This window comes from Streptopelia decaocto (genome assembly GCF_964273445.1).
Source record: "Streptopelia decaocto genome assembly, chromosome: 2".
NCBI classification, from domain to species: domain Eukaryota; kingdom Metazoa; phylum Chordata; class Aves; order Columbiformes; family Columbidae; genus Streptopelia; species Streptopelia decaocto.
This window is the reverse complement of record NC_138655.1, coordinates 22,840,230-22,854,654: the sequence shown is the minus strand read 5'-3', so window position 1 is coordinate 22,854,654 and position 14,425 is coordinate 22,840,230. Positions and strand designations below refer to the sequence as shown.

The 14,425-nt window shown below is 39.2% G+C and overlaps 1 protein-coding gene across 3 annotated transcripts in view; it reads left to right on the top strand.

Moving 5' to 3' along the window:
* SPAG1 (sperm associated antigen 1) overlaps positions 1-10,520 on the top strand; it is a 38,137-nt gene extending 27,617 nt beyond the window's left edge. For all 3 annotated transcript variants that reach the window (XM_082043814.1, XM_082043813.1, XM_082043815.1), the window contains exons 14-19: positions 550-722; positions 1,627-1,768; positions 2,687-2,813; positions 6,052-6,216; positions 8,752-9,129; positions 9,286-10,520. In XM_082043814.1, coding sequence (XP_081899940.1) covers positions 550-722; positions 1,627-1,768; positions 2,687-2,813; positions 6,052-6,216; positions 8,752-9,129; positions 9,286-9,417 — 1,117 coding nt within the window. In that variant the 3' untranslated portion in view covers positions 9,418-10,520. The remainder of the gene's footprint in view (positions 1-549; positions 723-1,626; positions 1,769-2,686; positions 2,814-6,051; positions 6,217-8,751; positions 9,130-9,285) is intronic.
* The last annotated feature ends 3,905 nt before the right edge of the window (positions 10,521-14,425 follow it).

Genomic DNA, 14,425 nt, shown 5'->3' with positions numbered 1-14,425 from the left:
AAGAATGATTGACTAGTTTCTGACTGTGCTATAAAATGCAGCTTAATACCTACTTTGTGACCTGTATTGGTTATTTAGAGAATTGTTGTGTAAGAGGTTTCATTTGACATTGGCAAATTTAGGGACCACACTTTGTCTTAGGATATTGTAATCTACACTTGTTTCAAATAACACCTATGAACAACTGAGAAAACCAAACAAAGTAAATACTTTTTTTTTTTTTCTATTTCTTTATTGCATGTGGTAGGCAGCATTTAGAGCTTAGTTGCAGAATCAGTCATTTGCTAAAATATTTACAGATCATGCTGATGTCGGCTTCTTGTCTTCTAAATGCTAGCATAAATTCTCTAAAAAGGGGGAAAAATCTAAATCTTAAATGAGTGCAATATCATTGATTGCTGTGATAATCTTTTTTTTTAAATTAGTCTTAAGGACAACTGCTCAGTTTTTTTAAAAATTGGAACATCGCATTATTTAATTTGGGTGTAAGTTATTAAAGTGTGAGTTAAATATGTGAAAAGTCATGTTGGTGGGGCTTTTCTCTTTCAGAATAACAAAGACTTTAATAGATCAGGATGGTCCCAGTTGGAGGGAGAAACTGCCACCAATTCCAGTTGTCCCAGTTGCTGCTCAGCTACACAGGTGGGATGGAGGAGGCGTCACTTCAGAGAATAAGCCAAGAAGTACTACAGATATCAACAGAGAACACTTGCAAATGAATTGTATGTATAGCTAATGCAAATATGTACACAAAACAGAAAATTATATTATTTGAAAAATTGAATACAGTTTAATTTCATAATGTCAAAGTAGCTGCTTTACAGAATATTTATCAGATCTTTGTGAAAAGCCAAGTTAGGTAATGGTCATTTAGATGATTTGGTTTAATGTGTTTGTGGAACCACAGTTATGATAATTTTTTTAAAGCCAAATGATGTAGTTTGCAAGCATGTTACTTCTGAAGTTGTATAAAATAAAAGAAAGTATGGCAGAAATCAGTAGGGGATAGTGATACATCAGTAATATTATTTTAATAACTATTTATAAAAATGCTTCAAGGAACATGGAAACACCTAACTATAAGGCCTTTGCAAAAAGAATGTTTTATGTCAATAAAAATGAAATCAGAGAGATTCCTTCATCCCCTACTGATTCGTTTGTCGTTGTCAGTTTATCTTAGTAATTGTGACAGATGGTTGCTTGCATTAAAAATATTAGATCAAATTATGGTCACCTTGGTGTGATGATGGAGATCTAGAAGACCTTTAATCCTACTGATGAAATCTCCTCCGTTTTAAATAAAACTCAGTGGGGATGTACAGTCCCTTCTACCACAGAGGAGGGGCAGACAGAAGGAGGTGAAAGTGCAGAGCTGTGTGTTGCATCCTGTTGTTTTCAGTAAAATAGTTACCCTGACACACGGGGAAGTATGTGTTGTGTCAAATGTATCTATGGAAGTTTATGCCTTTCTTAGAGTAGCAGGGAGATCTGGGGCAGAAACTGCAATGTACTGTCCGATCGAGAGACTGCAGATGCCAGGCATTTATTCTTAGGCTGGGTAGATAATTCAGCTACCCTTGATGAGCTGACCTTCTTATCTAACACTGTGGTGCTTTTGTAATGTAGGTGAGAAAGCTGAGGAGAAGTTCAAGACATTAAAAAATGAAGGGAATGATTTTATAAAAAAGGGTAAATATGAAGAAGCTGCAAATAAATACAGCGAATGCATGAAGTTAAATACCAAGGAATGTACAGTCTACACTAACAGGTAAAGATCAAAAATCTAACCTCACATTGTGAGATAACAGTAGTTCTGTTAATCACTGCAAATAGAGATTTTTCATCACTTCAGTTAATGTTGTAAAAAAAAGGATTTTTTCAAACTTGATGAGCGTTTTTAATAAGAAAATGGATTTTTTGTTAAACTGCATTATTTTCTCAGGGGAGCAAGTATTGATGTCATTTATATATATATATATATATATATATATATAAATAGAGTAAGCAATAGAGTAAGCAATAGTAAAAGTTACAATTAACATAGGATTTTGCAGAATTTTTTGAGAGTACTAGTATCATTTTAGTTAAAAGCTGACGTGCAGTAGCAGTATCTCCAATGCAAAGAGTAATACCTAAAGAAAATGTACGTTTTGAGCAAATAAAAGTAGGAACATGGTCATACAACAGCATTATTTTAAAGGTTGATCTAATTCTGCAGCATGATTCTTTATGCTGTAATCTTATCAGCTTTCACAAACTAAGAAGGATTTGATTAGGCCAGTAATTGAACAGGAGACTTCCAGGTAATAATTATATGCAGAAAACAGTATTGCTTATTTAATCTGGAGCTCTTTTTTACTCGGAATGGTTGTATAAAATCCGTACTGTATCCACCTCTGTACTATCATACTAACGTAGGCTCTACTTTTAAAATACTTGCATATCTGCATAACATTAAGCATTAGTCATACTTGAACTTTGACTTTTATTGCAGGAATTTGCCATCTCTCTAAATCCACCTGGTGATGTTACTAATAACTTAATGGTTTTGATGTACTTTAAGAAATACCACACTGAGACTGAATTGTGTGAAGTATTGTAATTAACAGTTAAGAGTCAGATACTGTTGGCAGCTACTGTTGTAGAATTTATTTATATTGCAGTGTATTCTGTTTTTCTGTGTTAGAGCTCTCTGTTACTTGAAACTGTGTAAATATGAAGAGGCTAAGCAGGATTGTGATCATGTTCTTCAAATAGAAGATTCTAATATTAAAGCTTTCTATAGAAGAGCCCTAGCATACAAAGGATTACAGGTGAGGAAAAAGAACATGGCAGGTATTCTTAAGCACTGCTAAACTTGCTTATCCTGTTCAAAGGCAATCAGGTAGTTGCAGTCTGGGTGAATACAAAGTATGCAGTGCTGATGATCTGTTGCTTTTGTAGAGCATTAGGCATGCACAAAATATTGCATAATTTTTTTTGCAACATAAAAATGTTCATGTTGACTTGTAATAATTTGAGAAAATACAAGAGTATTGGAATAAATGAGGTTTGACTGGAGATTGGTGAAGCAAATTTCATCTCTTTTGTAATGTTTTAATCTTCTGGGTATCCCGGTCTGTTTTTTTCTGTCAAGGTGTTTATTGTATCTTTGCTGATGACAAATGGTTTCTCCCCAAGTCTCTCTTCAACTCTCCAAAATAAATCACAAGCTATCTCTTGGCATCTGCTCAGACTTGAGTGCTTGTCATATTAAACCAGGGTTTCAATTATCTTTGTTCTCACTCTCTTCCTTCTCCAAACACTTGGTGATCCTTTGTCAGTAATCTATTTTCTCAGTCTGTGGACAGTGTGAGGACTCAACCTTTTCCTTTCCGTCTACACAGTGGTGATGTCTGTACTGTGCTCGTCTTAACGCGGGTTTTTGAGTATCCTTTTACCTGATCTTCCTAAGTGCAGACTTATATTGCTCATATCCACCCTGAATGTGACTGTCTCGTGTTCCATCACTTGAACAATATTGTTCCTTTTGTCAGTCCCTCTGGTGATTCCCCTTCTTCAGTGAGGTTAATTAGCCTATAAGTTTTTCATAGCAATCCTTATCCTGCCTGTCAGCTTTCACCCGGTACTAGATGAGCAGCTTCTCACCTCTGTTGGCCCAGGATGACAGCCAACATCATCTGCTTTGTATTAAATTTTGCACATCTTTAAACAAGCCTCTTAAGTGCTTTCTGCCATGTTCCACCTTGTAACTGGAGGTGGTCACTCCAACTGTCCACCAAGTTCCAGCAGTGTCCATCAACTGAATACTTACTTCAAACCTCCATTATGTTTGATGCCTTAACACAAAATTACCAGATTGTCTCTCCATTTAGAATAATTACCTGATGACAACTGTTTGTGCTTAGCCTATTCTCATCCTGTGTTGTGATTCCAAATGCAAGTCATAGCAACCATCAGATCTTTTGTTTGTGATAAATTTATTCTTCTGTTACAGTAGCTATGAAACTTCAAAAATTTGTTCTGATTAATTTTCAAAGAAGGTGAAAAGACTTAATGTTGTGTAAAATCTTTGCTGTAACTGTACCAAGCTACCTGGTATTAATCATCTGTAACCATATGTTGTTGAAGTTGATGAAAAAAGTATAAATATTAGCAAAGGTAAATGGTGATTCTACTAGTCAAAAAAAGGGAATTACACACTAGGGAAAAATGTCAAGACTTGCAGAAATAACTTTGCTTTTTTGAATATCCTAGAAAAAAGTTATTTTTGTATTATCAAATACATAAGCCGAAACACACTGTTCTTGGATGCGTTCAGAACAGTATGAACTGAGGATTCCCAAGATGTTTTGTCGTGGTTGAATTTAATGCCTTCATTATTGCTAATTCCTGGGATGTGAGTGATTCGCAAAACCAGAGAAAGCAACAAAAGTGGTTTGAGGTTGACAAATGACTCTGTAATGAAAAATTTTAAGAGCTAAAAGCATGTAGTTTGGCAAAGACCTAACTAAGCTGGGAAGTGTTACTTGTATATAAATATCCATATTTTTAACCACAAAAGCTGCAGTGGAATTTAATGTAGTAAATGAGGGGTTTTTAAATAGATTTACTGAGATGTAGCTAAGGGAAGATAGGGAAAAAAGTCATGCTCCTCTGATGAATTAGGCCTTTAAGGTAGGACACAGGACCTTGGGCTGCATCTCCTACAGCTGATTGTCTGGTCTCTTGCTTTGGGTAAAACTGTCCTGTGCGATTTTTGTTGAGAAGTCTGGTAGGCCGCAGTTTGAAACCCAGGAGGGTTGGTTGTTTGCTGACCCTTGTGATGGTTTTCAGAAGTCTGTTCCAGAATCTCATTTCTCTGTACTTGTGAATCTTCACATCTATAATTCAAATGGTTTAGCTTAATTAGTAGCTGTTTTCTGATGAAAGCAATCTGCCCCCTTTCTGCATTCATTTGCTAAGGCTAAACAACTCTAGTTCTCTTACTCTTCTTCTATGATTCAGGAGACTTCAGTTCACTTACAGATTTACTGTGGTGTCTCTGCACCTTGAACACTGGTCATCAGTATTGAACAAAATATTACATGTAGGCAATAGAAAATGAGTGACTTGCACACTAGTGCTTTTATTGCAGTTGAGATGCTGAGGAAATACCTCAGCTGTCAGTTTTTTCATGACAATAGGAATGACTTATAGTAACCTTACGATGCTGCTTGGGAACAGAAGAAATATTGGGTCCCTCACACACAGAAATTATGTTGATCTTTTACTGTCTGCATGGTCTTTTGCTGTTTACTTCTATATTTCATTCTTATTTTTGATACTCCAGCCCTCAAGGTGCTTGGATTTATTTTTTTTTACATGATACTCTCTTCCTCAGAATTGATGCTGTTTGTCTCTCCAGAAAATTTATTCTAAAAATTCATAATTCCTAATGTCAAAATTTGTAATGAAACATTAAACAAATGACAAGACTGATTATTGAGGAGCTGTTTCCTGATGCCACTCCATGTTTGTCCTTATAACCCTGTTTATCCCAGAGTTCATAACATAATCCCAGACTTCTCAAGTATTACCAAAAATTTCCCTTCTCAAACTGTAAGAGATGGTCTGTTGCATTGAAGCCCAGGAAGATTAGGTATCTTTTTCATCTAAGATTAATTTAACTCTTTTTTTAGCAAAGCGAATATGCAAACTGTTGGTAGACTCATTAATCTTGAGGAAGTGTTACGCTGTAACCAATTATAAGCAGCAGTCTTCAGTAATCTATTCTCTGATACAGGCAATATGTTTCTTGAATTAAATGATTTCATATTACATATTTAATACAGAAGTATTTAGTTGCAAAATGCTCATTCAAACTCAACCTCACTTCCCTTTTTTTCTCTCTAATGAAATTACACTGTCTGTATTAAGATTATTTTTGTCTACCTAATGTCAAGATTTTAGCATTTTTATTTTTCCTGATTGTACAGGACAGTATGGTAGTTCAAATTTATTTTTCTAGTGATGTGCTTATGAAAAAAAAATGTTGCCTTCTACTTACAGAATTACCAAGCCAGTGTTGATGATTTCAAGAGAGTACTTCTGATAGATCCAGATGTTCTTGAAGCAAAAAGGGAACTAGAGGAGGTGACGCAGCTGCTTAACTTTGACAACGGTGCTGTAGCTGGTGGTCAACAAAAGCAAAGGAAGAAAATAACCATACAAGAGGTATACCAGCTCATTTTTAGAAAAGTGTACAGAAGCTACACATTCGAAGAGATAATATTAAAGCTTTTCTTTTGCACTTCTTAGCTCTACAGTTTTGGGAAGTGGGGTTGTATTTTTCATGTTATTTTGAGGGCATATTGGAGGATTTTTGCGTATGATGTGTTTGGTGTCCATTGCATTCTATATAGTAAGGCTTGGACTGCTTTGGAGTGTATTCAGAACCACAGCAGAAATTGAAAAAAGTACATTTAGATGGCACTAAAGTAGAGGATATGCTCCTTGTGAAAAAAAACCTGCTTGGAGTTTGAAATCTGTGCTTTACAGAATATGGCTGTCAAATAGCAGCTTTGCTTTTAAAGTCTGTGCTGCCGGGGCAGCCCCGGGGCTGTGCTGGCCAGGGCTCAGTGTCAGTGGGCACCGCGCGGGTGCGGGTAGTAAAGTCACAGGTCTGGAGAGTGAAATGCTGCCTTCAAGAACAAGAGTATGGGTAAATAAGTAAGTGATGTAGTGTTATGTACTGACTCAAAATGTTAGCCTTGCAGCGTTCTGCGGAGAATTAGGCAACGAAAGGATTTTCTCAGTCATCTGAGATTTTGCAATTGTAGCTTTGCTGGTCTTTTAAGAGGGGTTTTTTTCCTGCTTAATTTTGAAATGTATGGTTAAAATTCACAGTTACAGTCTGGTACAGTGATACTGTAATTTGATAATGTAATTTCCAGATAGTGGTATAATTGAAACTGCAGTTATTAGTATAGAAACAACTTGTTTTATTGAAACACTTCACATTGTCACGCGTTTGTGGGATTTTATGTAATGAGTGTAAGCCGACTGTAGCGTTAGTTAAGCCCTGAGTTGTGACAAACAAAGGGACCCGAAGAGTGTTCAGAGGAGGTTTGGGAAGTGACTGCATTGTTCAGGCACCAGCCAACTGTGTTACTGACAGTGGTAATTTTTGCAGGGGTGGGACAGGAAGCCACCTTAGAGAGCCTTCCCCCTTTTATCTGCTGTAGAACAAGGTAGTTCTGTAAAAACAGGCTTCAAGGAAAAGGAAAATTTGATTAGAAACTGGGATTGATCATTATTATTCCATTTTAATCAAGCTATAATTACATATAAGGCAGTTGAGATTTCTCTCCTGATAGCAAGGTTTGTTGAAAAAATAAAACAAGATGTCTGTAAGGCCAGTATAGTATTTTCAAAAATGACTAACCTAGCTCACAGCGCAACACTGTACTATGCAGTACAGTAGCTTCAGACTTTCCCAAAACCTTGGCATCAGTTGAAGAGAACTCATTCAATGAGAATTTAGTCAGTTTATGCTAATTCCACAACTCTTGATTGCTTGAAATGGGTTTTAGCAAATGGAGTTGAACCCATGGTTGGTTTTCTAGTGACTGAGTAATAAAACTTGGTACGGGCTTCTGGAGAAGTGAAATGGGTGTTGAGGCAGTCATGGGTGTTGGGGGTCCTGGTGGACAACAGGATGACCATGAGCCAGCACTGTGCCCTTGTGGCCAGGAAAGGCCAATGGCATCCTGGGGTGTATTAGAAATGGGGTGGTTAGTAGATCGAGAGAGGTCCTCCTTCCCCTCTACTCCGCCCTGGTGAGACCACATCTGGAATATTGTGTCCAGTTCTGGGCCCCTCAGCTCAAGAAGGACAGGGAACTGCTGGAGAGGGTCCAGCGTAGGGCAACAAAGATGATTTAAGGGAGTGGAGCACCTCCCTTATGAGGAAAGGCTGAGGGAGCTGGGTCTCTTTAGCTTGGAAAAGAGGAGACTGAGGGGTGACCTCATTAATGTTTATAAATATATAAAGGGTGAGTGCCACGAGGATGGAGCCAGGCTCTTCTCGGTGGCAAACAATGATAGGACAAGAGGTAATGGGATCAAGCTGGAACACAAGAGGTTCCACTTAAATTTGAGAAAAAACTACTTCTCAGTGAGGCTGACAGAGCACTGGAACAGGCTGCCCAGGGGGGTTGTGGAGTCTCCTTCTCTGGAGACATTCAAAACCCGCCTGGACATGTTCCTGTGTGACCTCACCTAGGTGTTCCTGCTCCAGCAGGGGGATTGGACTAGATGATCTTTTGAGGTCCCTTCCAATCCCAAACATACTGTGAGACCGTGCTGAGCTTTATCGTGCAGCGAGACTGCAAACACAACCTGGCAGAGCAGACGTGTGCACAGCAGTGGTACGGAACACGGGTGTCTGGTGACAAAACTTCAGTTCTGCTTGTCTTCTGCAGCGTCACATTTTATATACATACGCACTCCTCCTTAGCTTTCTCACAGTGGTCTTTGGCTGGTGCCAAGCAGTGAAAGGAAAATGTAAAATAGGCACTTTGACTACAAACCCTTCAAGGTGAATTAGAGAGGTGCTGTTCTTGGAAGAAGTAGGACATTAAGGAACACAGATGCCTTTTCTTTTATAAAATGCTAACTTTAATTTAGCAGCAGCATTATGCATACAGTTTATGAAGCTTCAAATTATCCACATTAAAATGATTTTTTTTTTTGCCATTTTCTTGCGAAGGTGACTGACTCTGATGAACAGGAAGAGAGACAGTTTGCTACATCAGAAGATGTTGTGACTGATTATGTTGCCTCCAAGGAAACAGTTCAAATGAATGTGCCGCTGCAGACCTCTGAGAAACTGCATATTTCTGAACCAGCTAATGCTTATGACTTTGGTCAGATTATAAATGCAGTAAATACCAATAAGGATAAAGCTGCTTGTGCGGAGCTCTTAACAATTACCGACCCAAAAAAGCTGCCAATGCTGCTAAGTAACAAACTTGAAGGAGAAATATTTTTGATTTTTATCCAGTCATTGGAATATTATGTAGTTGGAAAAAATCCTGGTCTTGTATATCAGCACCTCTTCTACTTGAGCAAAGCTGAAAGATTTAAGGTAAGAACCTAGATTGAATTGGTACTTCAGCTGAACTGAAACCTAAAGGAAATTTTCATATCATAAAAGGAAATGATGCACTAATATGTATCTCTGTCAAATACTGTGATTTTTTCAATCAGCCCCTACTAATTGTAAAATAATCTGTTTTTTCAGGTGGTGCTGGCCCTACTTAGCAAAAATGAAAAAGAGCAGGTTCACCAACTGTTTGACTCACTTTCAGAAAAGCAGAATCATCAGTACTCCTGGGAAGATCTTGAGAGCCTTAAAAAGGTTTATGAACTTTAAGAAGTTAAAATTATTAGTTGCACGCATAGAGTTGATGTTTCTGAGATGATGAATGTCTGACCTCTGCAGACTTGCATGGGTTGAAGTCGGTCTTCACCCAGACTGTCTGAATTCTATTTTGTTTTGACAGCATATGCACATTTAAAACTTGCTGCTTTTTTTCTTGTATACATTTTTAATCTCTAGAATTTAATGCATATCTTTGTGTTCAGTAACAAGAGTTCATGTTATTTAGCATACTGATTTTATATAGTTGTGTTAATTATATATATAAAAATCTATTTTACATTATATCTAATGTGTGAAATATCTTGATGGTACGATAATACACTTTCAGTCATCATTTGTTTTATCATTTTGTGAGTTGTATGGTCTTGTGATAAAGAAGATAAATGGGTCAGTTAGCCAATAGCTTTGCTAAAATGAGTTTACAGAAAGTATTAGTATTTTTCAGCTAAACTACTACAGGCCATCTGTTTCCTCACTACCCCTGCTCTCTACAAAACAGATTGAAATATTTTTGGTGCGATACAGTTTAGCAGCGAGGGTGAAAGAGCAATATAGTAGTTTGTCACGGAACACTTTGAATCAAAATGATTAATTAAATGGGTACGTTTTTGAAAATATTAACAAGTAAGTTTCAGTGCACAGATAATTATTTGTTTCTGTGTGTGTGTGTGTGTAACCGCTGGTTTGCAGCTTTTGAAGCGACAGTGGGAAATAGGAGAATAAGTGGCTGCACTTAGCAACCAAAATATTTAACTCTAAGTTTCGTAATCAGATTATTTAGAACACCAGCCATTTAGGTTTACAGACATATTCATAAAGCTAAAAGTAAAACCATTTTGTGGACCAGTATGGCTTTTTTTTCCCCCTAATTTTGGGCAGTACTTATGCTTTATATTTGATTCTGACAAAGCTCCTTTTTTCAAGATGAAGCTTTTAATTTTTTCTAATACCCCAGTACCTTGTTTGAACATGTGGTGTAACTGTATATCAAACTCACTAACACTGCAGAAATACCATTAAGAATGTTGTTCTAATGAAAATGTTCTCAGGTGTATATTAATTAAAAAAATAAATTTTTCTTCCTGAAACTATAATTATGGCTTCTCTGCTCTGGTTCTACACTCTTCAGGCTTATGGTTCTGACACGTGATTAGGAGTTTTGTCTTGAATTAGAGTGCCAAGAATAAGGCCTTTAATTGCTAAAGCACTGTCAGTACAGCTGATGTTTTTTGTTTTTAGATTTCCTCTTTTTTTGATATTCTCATGTGTTCAAGATCTATAGCTCATCTCATCTATTGTACTCAACCAACAAAGTGCCACTTTCACTCTCCAGTCATGGTGGCAAAGTATTCACAAGCGCTACTTGCCGTGTTAGTGATTTCAGTCTGGTTTAACCACTGTAGTTTAGTCTGTTCAGAGAAGGTTCATTGTATGTGTGCAACTTAACGACAAGGTTTAGAAAACTTAATTGATTTTCATGTAATAGAGTTGAGTGTTTTTTATAATAGTAAGCTGGAGGATTGTATTAATAATACATGCATTGAGGGAAAGTTCTTTTGCTAAAAGCAAGCATAAAAACCAGCTATGTAATTTTAAAATAGTCTTAGTTGCCTGAAAAACAGTAGTTGAGTAAGAGCCAATGTCAAAAGTTACCACATCACAGAAGCTCCTCATGAAGTTAAATCTTTCTCTGTGCCACCAAAACCCCCAAGTATTAAAAGCTCTATTGATATCTTGTAAGCAGCTAGAGCTGGTATCTCATGTGGATAGTTTATTTTGACACTGAAGACAAAAATCAGAATCTTTGCAGCAGTAAATTATTTTTTTAAAAATTACTAAGTGAAGGAGATGATCAGACATTACTAAAGACAAAAAGTCTTTAAAAGACAAGAGATTTTTTTTAAATGGCATGTTCTTGACAAATCGTTTACCCATGAGGAAATAATAGCCAAATGGCTTTTCATACATAATACACAGTATCACAGTTAATTTTGAGACAGTCTTAATCAATCCATGGCAATTAAACTGGAAGCTTGAAAGTAGTCCAGAGAAAAGCAGCCCCATAGTCCAGGAAGATACCTTTCCATGTAATACCTCCCGTTTGAATGGCAGCCGAAACAGAGGTTAATTCAGTTTGAGGTAAAAATGACAGTGATCAACAGATCAGGAAGCTAAAATTACCGCTTGTTAAGCAGCTCTAAATGGAGAACGGCGGCAGCGTGTGCGAGGGAACCGGCACCCGGCTGGCGGGAGGAGCCACCGGCACTCCTGACACTGCCCAGTTTCCTCCAGCGCCTCCCGAGTGAACCTCTGAAGCAGAAGCCATTGAACAGTAATTGATGTAGTAACTCTGCTCGTGCTGCACTACGGGTAGCAGGCCCCTACATTTGTGGGAACAAAAAGTTCACCACATTTATTCTTTAAGCAGAAGGTCAGCTGTAGTATCTGCAAGTCTTTTCTGGCTGATGGTCCTCACACCTTCTCAACTAGGGACTTTTGGCTGCAGTTGCCAAAGTTTAATAAATATTTTTTAAAAGAACAAGGAAATTACAAACTGAAACACTTACTATTTTCATAGCTGAAAGATGACATCAAATAATCAAATATATATTTCTTATGAAAAAAGTTAACAACTCTCAAATGTAAGAAAAATTATTCAAGAAGCTGAGCAAACGAAGGAAGCTTGAGCCTTTCACTGTAACAGCACCGCCAGGCCAGCAGGACTTGCAGCTGTTGGGTGATTTTTCCTGCTTCCATCAGATTTCATTGAGATTGGCAAGAGAATCTCAAAGGGCCTACCTGGCACCATGACCCAAATCGCAGCTCAGGGTTACCCTGTCACTCACCCCCTCAGCGTTAACATCCACCCTTACCAAAAATTAATAAATAAATAAATCGCAACCCACAAGGCAACATAAATCAAAACCGACGATACGAAAACGTGTTCAGGAGGAGAACATCGGTTATTCAGCTGATGGAACAGGCAAGTGAAATGTGGTCCCAATGCAGCAATAAGCTGGACAACCCCGACGCAGCAGAGAGCAGAGTAAAAATGCCCTGTACAGGTGAGCTGACCAGGGCTGCAGTTCGCTCATGGATACAAATCTCTGGTTTTAGTACGAGTGGAGAGAGAGCAAGTATATGTAACCACTGAAAAGGTGGCTGGGGCATGGGGCATGCCAGGAACAGGGCTCTGCACTGCTGTTGCTTTGCTCCCTTCAAAATATTTTTGAAATTTAAGAGAAGCCAGCTCCAGGTAGAACAGGTGCTGTCACCCAAAGGGCAACAGTCAGAGGTGCTACTGGGGATGAGCATCATCACAGCACAGTTGCTTCTCTGGCCAACAGGCTGATGTAGTGCTGAGCCCTCACCCAGCACTGCCGGTTTTGCTTTTCTCACACAGTGGTACAGAGGCGGGAGGAGCTGCCAAGGGCCCAGCTGCTGGCGCACCACACTCTTTGCTCTCATGTGGGCAGTTATTTCCACCCATCAGAAGCTGCTCTGCTTTTTATACTCCAGTCACACAAATAAAGGGCTACTCTTTTGTGGCTGCCAGGCCTTTCAGAATCATGCAAACAAATACTGAGACTTGTTCACTACAATAAACAAAATATATACATATATGTGTATTTTTAACAGCAGGGAACAAGACTCCTTCCCCACCTGCAACTCAAGACTCATGACTTGAATTAGTGTAACTGTGCTCACTGCCCAGGAGCTGCAGCTACCAAAGGAGCAAAGGGCAGGCACCGGTGGGACAACAGCTCAGCACAGGGTATCAAACCCCAATGGTTGGCTCAAAGGGTATTGAATATCACATATCTATAAACATTCCCTGCTTCACAGGGTCTCTGTGCAGCACGTACCTGCCCCTGGGCTGTAACATCTCAGCAGGTGGCACAACCTCCGGCTGCAGCTGTGCCAGGCGCTGGTGTCACTTCCTTGCAGGCCTGTGCTATTTCTCAGTTGCTGCTTGTTAAATGCCACCCTCGTAAATAAACTCGGCTAGTAAGTGAGGGGGATTATAAAGGGATAAAGCGCCCAGCGCACAGAACGGTATGCTCAGAAACATCTTGAGTGCAGAGCCTGTGAGGAAAGGGAAGCTCAGGACACAGAAATCCCATCCATGGGTCTGGTACCTAAACCCAACCACTCTAATTGAGGCTGTTGTGAATTTTGATGTCCTTGTTGTTGAGATGGGAAGCAACAACCGTCCTTTAGTCAAGCTGGCTCACCTGGACCAAGTGAAAGAAGATACGTCTTGTCAGCTTGCTGGCCTTTCCCCCCAGAATGATTTCTGCCAGTACCCGGTGCACAGGCAGGGGCTGAGGCCGTCACATCTCAAAGGTCCCCAGTTACCAGCCTGGTGTGAGTGAGGTGCGACAGGAAGTTTGTGGTTGAGCTTCCAGCTGCTATAAGGAGGCCGGATTCTGTGCCAGGTGCATCCCTGTTCCCTCTGCTGCCTGATCCAAAACTAAGACATCTCAGGAGAAGCCCAGTGTAGCCATTTGATTGTGTTTTAGGCATCAGCCCCAAGGTGGGTAGGGGGAAGCTCTTCCCCCGCAGTGCTCCCAGGCACCTTCCCCGTCCTGCAGCACGCTGCCCGTGGCACCAAGGACACAGGCGGGGGGCATCGCGCAGTCCACAGGACGGGGCACAGGCCGTTTCCAGCTTCCGACGCCGCTGAGGTACCACCAGCGTGTGGCTGTGCAACGGGGATCAGAAATCCAAACTTTCTTTCCCAGGATATTTTACCTTATTTTCTGCTCAGCACCCTTTTCCCCCCACCTTCCTGGTATGACTTTGGCTTAAATATAATTGAATACATTTTAACTAGAGTATTTCATAGCATATGAGCTGGTATTTTGGGTTTGAGGTTTCTTTTGTTTTTTTCAGTAAGGCAACTAAAATCTCTCTCCTAAACACCTAAACCAAGAGAACTTTTATTAGGAAATGATTTTTAAGTTAATTAACTCCAGCATTACTACCCATGAGAGTG